Below are 12017 nucleotides of genomic sequence, written 5' to 3'. Positions count from 1 at the left end.
ATCCTGCCCAGCTCAGATAGTGGGGACCAGCACTAGGATTTGAGCCCCGGCCTTGCTGACCAACTTCAGAACCTGTGCCTCTTCCACTGGGCTCTATGGGGACGCAGTGGATTCCTTTGCAAAACCGTGCCTAGGTCAGACTTTGGAGCAGGACAGATTGGAAGCCGTGTTCAATGCTTCCCCCATCACTCTAGCAGGGACAGTGATTTGTTACCGAAGACACCTTTAATAATGGGATTAAAGGAAATTCCCTGAGCTCACCTATCGGGAGGCGTTAGAGGCAGAGCCAGTTGCCTTGCTCTGCAGGTCTGGCGTCTTCCGCTGCAGTCTGCTGCTCCTCTCCTGAGTCTGCTTGGAGCCTGTCGATGATCAGAGTCACACACTGTGTATCGAAAGCCTTTTACGTTCCTTAAGTTCTTTCAAATACATTCACTTTGTTAATATTTACCGTTTACTTAAAGGCCACCGGATACAAAGCAAAAAAGCAAAATTTGGTCTCGACCTTTGAGAAACGCAATGTATGGAGAAGGAATATATATGTGCAGTTGACCCTCAAACAACAAGGAAGTCAGTGCATGGAGTTGAAAATCCATGTGTACCTTTTGACTTCCCCAAAACTTAGCCACTAATGTTGACTGGAAGCCTCGCCGATAACATAAACAGTTAACACAGCACTCTTGTTACACGTACTATGTACAGTATTCTCACAATAAAATAAGCTATAGAAAATGTCCCGACCCGCGGGGTAGTCAACGCGGACCCTGGAGGAGGGAGTGGGAATTGGGAGAGGCAGGAGACACAAGAAATGGAGACAAGACAGGAGTCTGATCAAGTCTCGTTTATTGGCAGTAGGGCAGAGGCTTAAGTAAGGCAGAAAGAGGAGGTAACAGTAAAGGGGCGGTGCTTTCTGAGGCTCTGGCTTTCCAGCCAGAGGATTTCCATATAAGGAAACCCTCAGGGGCTTTCAAGGGCTACATAGTTATAATGGGTAAATAGAAACTTACAAGCTCTTTCGCGGGCTTTTGCAAATGGGGCTTGGTTGGCCATTTTAGATAAGCAGGCAGATCCACATGGCTCGCGGCCATCTTGGATAAGCAGCTGCCGGGCCTCATGGCTCCGGACAAGAAAAGGAAATGTTATGAAGAAAATCATAAGGAATAGAAACTGTATTTTCTATTTATTAAGTAGAAGTGGGTCATTATAAAGGTCTTCGTCGTCATCATCTTCAAGTTGAGTGGGCTGAGGAAGAGGAGGAAGAGGAAGCGTTGGTCTCGCTGTCTCAGGGGTGGCAGAGGCAGAAGAAAATCCACATATGAAGTGGACTTGTGCAGTTCAAACCTGTGTCATTCAAGGGCCAACGGTATAAACAAATCATTAGAAGCCAGGGTGAGCCGGAACCGAACAGTGCCTGAGTCTGCGCAGCTCCTTGTAGAGTTGGATGCTGCCACCGACTGCTCTGGAAGCAGAGACTGGAGCGGGGAAGCTGCTTGAGTGAGCTGAGGGTGAGTCCTTGGAGAAGCTGACAATGAAACTGGTCCCACAGATGAGCTGTGGTTTGCCAGGTGTGAAAGCAGAAGTGATCCAGAAGGCCTGGGGACCAGCGAGTGCAGCGCCGGGGCCACGAGGCCAGTGCTCACGGCGCACTTGCGGGACGTACGGCGTGGCTGGTGGAGAGGCCCGATGTAGCCGCGTGCAACAGTGACTTCGGAAGCCTTCTGTTGTAGATGGGGCATCGTTATCCTCAGTTTATAGCGGCAGAAACCAGTAGATTTTTATTCTCATAAAAGTTGAAGGTCTTCTAAGACTCATCTCAAATCCAAAAGCAATTTTGTGCAGCTTAGAAAAAAACCCTGGTCATCGAGGAACTTCAGGAGACCAAGACTCAGTTTACGCTCCAGATCGAGAACAGCAAAAAGTCAGTTTAAGTGATTTTATTTGGGTTATATTTTATATTGATTTGAATCTTGTTGTTTTGCTGAGTTACTTTATTCCCAGTGTAACTCAAGATGCTGAACTAAAAACATGGAGAATGGGAAATCATTCAAAAAAGAGAATATAGCTTTTTACTAAAAATAGTTTTTTACTTGAGTAGGAACTCATTTGATGATCTCATGTTTTATTTAAAGCACCTAATACAAAGCTACCTACAGTGGGAGGTGACTCATCAAAACGAAGAATGGCGTTGAATACAGTATAATATAATCGCTACTGAGGTGTGTGCGTTACCTGCCTGACATCTCCTGAAGGAGACCTCGTCCTGCACAAGCTTGCTTTTATACACATCGCAGCGTGGCGAGGAGACCCGAGGGTGGTTGGGGATGTGCAGCTATGCTCCTTCCCACGTCAGCTGTCCACGTCCACCCTGGGTGACAGGACATGGGAGCAGATGAGACAGGCTGTCACTCACCCACACTGCCCTCTGGAGAAAGCCGTGGGGGGGGAAGGTGCCGCAAATGGGCTGAGAAGTTTACATGCACTGCCCACTGTTAAACAGATTACGTCTAATGAAGTGTCTAATGCTCAGGCCGTATCAGCCTAATCCTTGGTGGCAGTTCATCCCTCAACTGCCAAAAAACACCGCCCTCTGGCCCTCTCTCGCCACTCGGCGGCCAGGCGCAGGGAGGCGCCCGGTCTTAATGAACCCAGACGGCGTGTGATCTGACATGCAAATGTAGGTCATTGCATATGTAAATGTGCGATTACAAAGCCGCACGCCAAAGCACATTAGTGAGACCCTGCTCTCAGCATGCGGCTGTCACACCGCCTTAGCAGTCCACGTTAATGTTCGTCGAGTTATTGTGCAGACAGAAGATGGAATTCCCAGTCAAATTTAGAGTATCTGAACTGTGTGATAGCGTTCCTGACGACGAAGCTGCACTTTGCTCTCAGGATTGACAAGTCTCACCAAGGCAAAGCCTCGTCTCTGTGTGTGTGGAAGAAGGAGGAGTCGTACTTACTGCACGTTGCAGACTATCTAGTGTATCAGCATGAAAAAAATTCTTAAAAAAGGGTAGACAATTTAAAAAACAGTCTCCTTTTTATTTATTTATTTTTTATTTTTAAACTTTTAATATATATTTTTTTTTATTTAAGCATATTATGGGGGTACAGATGTTTAGGTCCAAGCTTCAAGGAAAAAGTCTCCTTTTTAAACAAAACCTTTATTTAAAGTTAAAAACTTTAGAAAATTGCTTGTATCCACTGAATATCTGAGAAGTGGTACTTTGTGAGTTTCTTTTGTTAAATATGTGTCATTTTTGTCACAGTGACACAATTAGAAATTTAATGACTGTGAAAAGTCCTCTTAAAAATGGACAGCATGGAAAGTTATCTCCTTTTACTTGATAATTTTATTTTGATTTTATTTTTCTTATTAGGATATACCTTTTCATTTTCATTTTTAACATGTTTCCATCCCCAGGTTTTTTGTTTTGTTTGTCAAAAGACTTGAAATTGAAAATATCTATAGATCATCTCGTAGGGTCCCATAATGTTAGGTTAATATGGTAGCTGGTTTTGCTTGATAACGTAACAGTGTAGCATAGGCTGTGCTTGGGACCAGCTAGACGTAGGCTTGGTTTGATAACATCTGCATTATAGGGTTGGTGTGAAAATGGAATGAGATGGCATACAAAATCCTAATATAAAGTGTCCGTTAAATTGTAGGCACCAAATGGAACCTTCTATTATTTTCGTAGTGGTGGTCGTTACTAACGTTATTTTAATCATAGCAATTATGGTCCTACATTTATGAAATACATTTGTGAAATTCTTGTATTCTGCTTATTTTGGATATTTTAAAGGAAGAATGGCATTTTTCTTGACAATATTTTGGACTTTCAGGAGAAGGAAACCAATGTATATTAACAAATTATTGCTCCTTTTTTTCTCTTTTCGAGAAACATTGGGTTTGAATTACAATAATTCCTTGGCAAAATTATACACTTTTCGTTAGCATGATAGATGTAGTGAAATTAAAAGACAAAATGTACAGGGTTTAACGTGCAGTACTAGCCATGTATCAAAACAGCTTTCTGCATAAGTTCAGGACATGGGATCATCAGCCTCAGCAAAGGTTTGTTTGAAGGCCTGAGAGTTCAGGTTAAATGTATCATATGCATGAACCGGTGCCATCTTCGAATGTATTACGTCTTTAAAATTCAGTCTCATTAGAGGGTGCACTAGTCATATGTACTCAAAGAGGGCTTAGAGAGTAGAGAGGGGACAGAGGGTGTAAGGAGAGTGGTAAAGGCTTGGGAGAGTGTACTCATCAATAATCCAGAACCTTGAAAGGGCCCAGGCATGTTTCCGCAAAAAAGAGAAAATATAAATTTTTTTTTTCCCCAGAAGAAACACAGATGCAGGAACCCTGTTTGAGAACATTTGCCCTTTAATTTGCATTTAAAATCAGTTTCTTTAAATACTTCAGTTACAAGTTCTGAATAGTGAAGACTTAGCAGCTGCTGCAGGCACTCAGTATTGGCTCCCACCCTCCCCTCCCCCCATCCCAGGCCTTGCTGCTTGGCTCGAGGTACAGAAGGGCACGCTACACTAACTGGCCCCAGTGTCAAGTGTCAGCAGCCCCGGGCCTGGATGTGGTTGGACACAAAGCCATGAACCTCAGTAGCTTTCATGACAAGATGTTTTAGCATACGATAGCTAAAATAGACTGTTTTGTCGTAGTTTACGTAGGTAGTGATGCTAAAATGAGTGCCACGAGGAGCGTAGAAGGCGGTGTTCCGTGGGTGTACGCTACAGCCCAGCAGTAGGCAGTGTTTGACTGCAGTAGACGCTCAGTTAATGTCCACTTCTGCGAGTGAAGGGATGGATAAGTCCATGAGCAAACAGGTGAACAAAAGAACCAGGACAACGGGTAGAATTTGTAAGTTGAGTTTTGTCTCAAAATAGGGACGACCTCTGTGCCCCCTGCCGCCAGTACCCTATAATGATTTCTCTTGCAGCGGTGAAGAGCCTCTTACGTGTGTTTGGGTGAGCTGTTTGAGAGCTGAAAACAGCAATATTTCTGACTGGTCTCCGTTTCCCTAGCAGCTAGCACAGTGTCCGGCACATAGTAAATACCAAAAAATGTTAGCAAATAAAGAAATGACTTTTTCCACAAACAAAAACAACAAAATCACTTAAAAAGGTAATAGTGTGATGGTAGACTCCCGGGCACTGTAAATATTCTTTGCAGAAGTTAAATACCTGTCAGGAAGTTAAGAAATGCATCATGTATTAGTTGACAGGTTGGGCTAAATGCATATGTATTATATTATATTTTATATTTATACACACACACAGAGTCCATTTCAACTCAAAGAGTGTTTAAAAAAGAAAAGAAAGGTCACAGAAATACTAGGTCAGATGGGACAAGCTCCTCTCCTGTGAACTAAAGACAGGTTTTAGGCAGTTCCTTTCTAAAACTTCAAAATCCTTCTCTTTCCCATGTTATGTCCGTCTTCCTTGATTTACTTTTTCTTTTTAGCCTTTCCTGTCTCACGTGTGTATTTCATGTTTACCTTGCTTGTTATTTTTCCCTCATTAGAATGCAGGTTTCTCAGGAAACCTGCGTTTCTCTGTGTGTGGGATGGGCCTGGCGTGAGTGGGTTTCAGTAAATGTTTGTTGAATGAACAGCTGTCGGAAAGCTTGCCGTAGGTGTCATCTACTCATATGAAAATGATCCTTGATCGTGTGTATTGTGTGTATATCGTGACTGAAAATTTTTCTGACGTTTTTAATTACAGAAGGCCTTACGACCGGATATGGGCTATAATACATTAGCCAACTTTCGAATAGAAAAGAAAATTGGTCGCGGACAATTTAGTGAAGTTTACAGAGCAGCCTGTCTCTTGGATGGAGTACCAGTAGCTTTAAAAAAAGTGCAGGTAAGTTGATTTTACTTGTATAAATCAGTGTTAAATGTACTTTGTGAATAACAGAGAGAGAAAAGTGTGTCCGGAATGATCGGGGAATGGTAGCCTTAAGTCGAGAAGGCTGGAAAAGAATGAACGTTGTATTTTAAAAGCTTGAATTGAGTGTAGTCTGGAGTGGAAATTCACTGTTGGTTTTAACATTACTTCCAGGGCTAGGCTTTAACAATTTAGCTGGTATGGACCCTAGAAGAGCTTTCACAGCTCTGTGTTTCAAGAGGCAGAGCTGAGTTATCACCATCGCTTCTAACCGGACGTTTAAGTAGATACCGAATCCTCTGCGGAAGTTCTGCAGCTGTAGGCACCGCAGTAAGAAAACAGATTCACCCGATGGATTGCCTCAAGTTAATAAATAGCAGCCAAACTCCACCGTCAGCAGATGAAAGGAAAATGAAGTGAACTTTATTTACTTGGAAATAAAAAAGAGAGGCAGATAAAATTAGAGGATTGGCATCTGAATTAAAATCTCCATGTTGTATTCGTGTCATTCTGGAATCAGCTCTGCTCTCCCATCCGAGCTCCTTTCTGTCTTTCTCAAATTCGTGTATCTCGCTCCAGCCCCTCTTGCCAAGTCCCGCCCTGACTCTGGTGTCCTGGTTCTACCGCGCTACCCACCCTGGAATGCTCACTTGCCAAAACCCTGAAAGTTTCTCTTGCCCTAATGAGCTCCTCTGGCCTAGAAAGTACTTGTTCCCCTGCATTGTAGCGTGTTTGACATCGTGTGACTTTCTTTCCCTTTCTCGGTGAAGGTAGTGAATGTTCAGGTCTGCCGCGGACTTCCCATTTTGCCCGACAATCCTGCTATCTTTTCTCTGCAGAGATCTGGGAAACCTAAATCTCCTTCTTTTTTTTTTGTTAAAGTGATCAGTATACTTGCAACAGTCTTTCTAGAGATGAACAGTTTTTTATTTACATTTAAAAAATGAAATATTAACTATTTATGAAAGATTTTATATGGTATGTGTGTTAGATATAAACGATAATAGAGCTACTTTCATATCCGCAATCCAGTTGAAGAAGTAAACATTAAAAATATTTTTGGCATGTGTCCGCCACTCACTTCCCTCTTACTATGTCCTGAATTTACTGTTTATCATTCCCTCATTTTTCCTTATAGTTTTTCCTACATCAGTATGAATTTCTAAAATAAAGTCTATTGCTTGTTTACTTCTGCAGTTTTTGGACTTGGTAGAAATGAAGCAGATTTTGTTTATGTTTTAATATTACACACACGCGCACACACACACACACACACGACTTTTTTCACACAGCATCATGTTTGAGTAATTAATCCATGTCGGTGCATGTGGCTGTAGCTTATCCTTTCCACTGCTAAGTAGTAGTATTCAGTTATTCTTGTTGCTTGCTGTTTAGGTTGTTTACAGTTGGTTGCTATTACAAACAATACTTCTGTGATATTTTGTGTGTGTCTTTCCTAGTACATAAATGCAAGAATTTCTCTGTCGTTTGTGCTTAAAAATGGGAATGATGAGCCACTGCGCATTAATGCAGAATTGTTTTCCACAGTTGCACCAGTTTACTTTTTCACCAGCAGCATGTGAGAACTGCAGTCTTCTCTTTTAATATGCCACTTGGAGCTTAAGAAAACACAAAGTAGAATATGGATGTTATGAAACAGATGACTTTTGGGATGATTAGTCCCTTACAAAAGAACTCTTTGATTCATTTTTTAAATGTATTAAATTTTTACCGTGATCTCTGAGCACCGAGGGAAATAAAAAAGAAACTGATGGTATTATTCCTGCCCTCCAGGGGAAAAAGAGTCTATCTAGAACAATTAAATGTTAAGCCTTGTGGCGTGGATTCCTGATGGAAATAGGAGTTCACAGAATGGAGATGTCAGCGTGAGCTGCTGGAATTGGTGGAATTGGAACCTCAGCCAGGCTGTAAATGTGAGACCAGTTGTGGACAGTGTTGGAACCAGACAGAGGAATTTGAACTGTAGGCAAGTGAGGATTCACTGTAGACTCTCAAGTAGGGTAATACTGTTCAAAATTCATTATTTTCAAAATAATATTATGAATTCAACATGCAGAATAGACTGGAGAGAAGACAGCCGCCCGTTTGCCCAGACAGTCAAGACGGGAGGGGGTGCAGATTGAGAGATCCCTCTGGGGGTCTCCGGAGCCTCTTGCTCCTCCTCCACCTTTGCACTGACTCTGAGTGTGGAAGAGACGGGGCTCCATTCTGTTTCCAGGGATTATTTCTTAAGTTGCAGAACCTTGTCATTGGAAATACTTAGAAAGAAAGAAAAGGGACGAAAGGAAGAAGGGAGGAATGGACAGAGGAAGGAAGTAGAAAAGCTCTTGCCTATGTTTTTCTTTCTGTTGGTTGGGAGTTTGAGTAGGTGTGCGTTAATTGCACCGTTGTGTTTCCACTCAGTGTTAACTGGACGCCCCCTCCAGTTGCCTCCGTTTTACACTGTGACGAACCCCGAATTGCTGTGGGAAGCTAGTTTATTCCTTTGGATTATGCCATTCCTCTCTGCTTTGTTAGGTGTTGATACTGTGGCATCTTCTAGTTTAAATGTAACTTCTTCATAGAATAAAGAAGTGATGTTGTGAAGATATTTTTAGCCTGTTTACTTAAGGAACGAGGTCCTAAGCCTTTGTGGGGAGACATGCGTTTGCACGTCAGTTGTATTCATTCTCCTGATGTGCATTTGTGCTGCACAAGAAAAAGTCACCTCTGCAGCTTAAAATAAAAGTGTTTAAAAATATTATTGACCAGATGATTTTCCTTTTTGAGGAATACTGACCCGACTCTTCAAAAATTCCTAAAGAATCAACTATTGAATTTCCTCTTGCAACTTGTTATTTTAAGGCTGTATTATTGCTGTCGCCAGCTCTGGTAGAATCCTTCTTAAATACCTTGGTCGAGTTCGTATGCTAAAGGGTTACTTTTTTTTTTTTTGAGACAGAGTCTCACTCTTTTGCCCGGGCTAGAGTGAGTGCTGTGGTGTCAGCCTAGCTCACAGCAATCTCAAACTCCTGGGCTCAAGCAATCCTTTTGCCTCAGCCTCCTGAGTAGCTGGGACTACAAGCATGCGCCACCATGCCCGGCTAATTTTTTCTATATATTTTTAGTTCTCTGATTAATTTCTTTCTATTTTTAGTAGAGGCGGGGTCTCGCTCTTGCTCAGGCTGGTCTCGGTTACTTTTATAATTCACTTCTCCGCTTGCAAATCTTCGATGAGATTCTGTAGAACTACCATCCAGATTCCTCAGCTTAGTTTTCAAGGCCCTCCCTAACGTGGCTCCACACCACCTAGCTCGCATACTCGGGGCCTTGAAAAAATCACGTGCTGAGCTCTGGTGACTGTCCCGCAGGTCTGCCTGTCACCAGCGCGTGGAGAGGAGAGTATGTGCGCTGAGTGCGTGCTCTTCCTTTGAAACCATAGAGGGGTCTGGGAGCCCACAGCGTACGGCAAGGCAACGTCAGCCAGTCTTTCTGAAAATTTACCTACGTCTCATCATGGTCCATTTGCAAAAAGTAAGATGGTGCCTCGACTGACGTGACAATTTTGAAATTCTGTGCACCGGCTTTGCTTCCCCCCTCCCTGTGTCCTCTGTCGATACTTCCCTTCCTGTTGATCATTGAATTGATTCCACCGGTATTTATCTATCACCTGGTGTTCATTGGTCAGTGTAAGGCATTGGGAAGACTAAGATAAACACGGTTGGACTCATGGGATTCCAACGGGGGTACAGCAGAGATGCTTCTAGCAATCAGAGGTGTTCACTGGTGGGCGCAGCCTCGAGGAGAACAGGTGTGAGGGGTTCGCCGGGAAGGTCTTCGCAGAGAACATGAGCTGGGTCTCACAGCTTCATCCATTCTTTATCGAAGGATTGTTTGGATCTGGTACATGCAATCTCTGTTTTATTATATTTGTTAGCTCATTGATTAGAGCTCTATACTTGAAATTGGTTTTTATTTTGTCAATCTAATGACAGGATATTATAGTAGTACGAATTTTGGGTCTCACTGTTTCTCAGTTCTTTGACTGTTATCCATATTTTTTAAAAGCAGGTGAGGTGTTTTGATCCCTAATTCATTAATGCTTAATTTTTCTTTGCTTACTCTTAAGTTATGTATTCAAATAACACATTTTGCTGTGTGACATCCATTGTCAGGGATATTTTTTTAGAATGAAAAGCTAAAAAACATACTTTATGTATATTTACAAACAAAGTGATAATATGTTTTCTTCAAAGTCAGCTTTTTGATCTAGGTGATCTCAAAAAATTTTCCGGAAAGGAAAAGTATTCTTTGATGTCTAATGCTTTCCTTTTATACTTGTGTTTGATGGTTGTGTTAAAGCATTTGCCAAGAAAATAACTTTTAGTAAGTGTAACTTACTTTTACATATGTTAATTTTAGATTCTAGGTTTGGGTGTGTGCATGTAATTAGAAATTTGGATTACATGTAATCAGAAATTTGTGGACAATGATAGCTTCTTCCATAAGACAGGGTGATTTTTATGTATTCATAGTCTCTATAGCCATATATTCAGTCTCTTTGTTAGTGTTTACTATGATTACTAAGTTTATCTTGCAGCTTTTATGAACTTCATCATTTAATCTCTATAGACTTCCTTTCAAGCTTTCAATTTTCATTTGAATAAATGAAAATTAAGAGGCATTTGTAAGAATAATCCATAAATGACATTTAAAAAGCTTGGAGAACAATTTAGTAAATTGATGTAAGTTTTACTTGTCAAAGTGGCATGATCTCTTATCTTAAAAATTAAACCTTCATAATTTTGTTTATTTGTACTTGCAGTCTTGTTGAATTATTTCTAAGCGTATAAGAAATATAGTAAATTTTTAGTTTTATTGAATGGTTAGCATTTTAGGGTTATAATGAATCACCATATACAGCATAAATAGATTACTAATGTTAAAATGTTTACGTGATAACATGTACATCAGTGAAATAATTTAGTTTCTTGCCCTTTGACATTCCAGAATTTCTTTTCTTTAGCATCTTGTGGTACCTTAGGGTTATTACTATGATAATGCAAGTTTTGGCCATATAGGTTTATCTTAAAAATTTTAAATTATAAACTCTTCTAGTGGCCAGGCCAGGTAAATAAATATAATTGAAGTGACTTTTTATTTATGCCATTGAAGTTTGTATTATGTTCTATTTAATGTCTACTGAGGACTTATTATATGACAGACACCGTACTGAACAGGAACACAGTAATTGAGTTCAGCATTTTTGTGAGGGAGACAGACAATAAATCATTAACTTCAGTTTTGTTCATTGGAACTTAAGATCTGAGTACCAAGAGATCTAGCTGTTCTCTTTTTCCCTTTTTAAATACTGACTGCCTTTGGAGGGAAAAATGTAAGCTTTGGTGGTAACTTGAGATAAAATACCTGCAGATCCCCACAGAAACTGAGAGCTAATCAGAAAGAAAATTTCCTAGTCTATATATAATTATATGTAGAGTATTATGAATTTACATGGTGGCTTGAACCGCAGATTATTATTTTATTAAATAATTCTGGATTCTTTTTTTTAGATATTTGATTTAATGGATGCCAAAGCACGTGCTGATTGCATCAAAGAGATAGATCTCCTTAAGGTAAATGTTGAACTATTGACTATTTTGAACATAACTGAATGTGTTGATAAAAGTGATTTATTAAAATACTGTACTTATAAGCAAAATGGTTTTTAAGATTTATCCACACCAATTTCAGGTAACATTAAAATAAGTTTGAATCTCAGTACATTGAAGAATGTAGTTACCTTTTAGATTTACTGTAAAATAATTCAATCGGAACATTTGGTAGGATCAGCTTTTGTTTCCTCCTAATTTCAAACCAGGAAGTAGATAAAATCGGCATGAAACATTGAAGAAATTTTTTTCTTGACCATCTCAACAGGACACATTCTAAAACTTAATGTAAATGCACATAAGTATTATCTCAAGATGTGTTATATTGAGAATGTAGACTAGTCCAAATGGTTCACGTGCTTTTTGTAATATTCTTGAATCTTTTATCCAAATTTAGAAAAGGTGGATGTAAAGAGTATGTCAGGATTTAGCTTT

General features: G+C 40.4%; 1 protein-coding gene across 1 annotated transcript in view; it reads left to right on the top strand.

Annotated features, from left to right (window-relative positions):
• NEK7 (NIMA-related kinase 7) overlaps positions 1-12017 on the top strand; it is a 126282-nt gene that overhangs the window by 63073 nt on the left and 51192 nt on the right. The window contains exons 3-4 of the mRNA XM_012650459.1: positions 5746-5886; positions 11484-11546. Coding sequence (XP_012505913.1) covers positions 5746-5886; positions 11484-11546 — 204 coding nt within the window. The remainder of the gene's footprint in view (positions 1-5745; positions 5887-11483; positions 11547-12017) is intronic.

The sequence above is a fragment of the Propithecus coquereli genome, unplaced genomic scaffold (assembly GCF_000956105.1).
Source record: "Propithecus coquereli isolate 6110/MARCELLA unplaced genomic scaffold, Pcoq_1.0 Scaffold328, whole genome shotgun sequence".
Lineage (NCBI taxonomy): Eukaryota > Metazoa > Chordata > Mammalia > Primates > Indriidae > Propithecus > Propithecus coquereli.
Note: the sequence above shows the minus strand (reverse complement) of the source record. Positions and strands in the feature narration are given on the sequence as shown.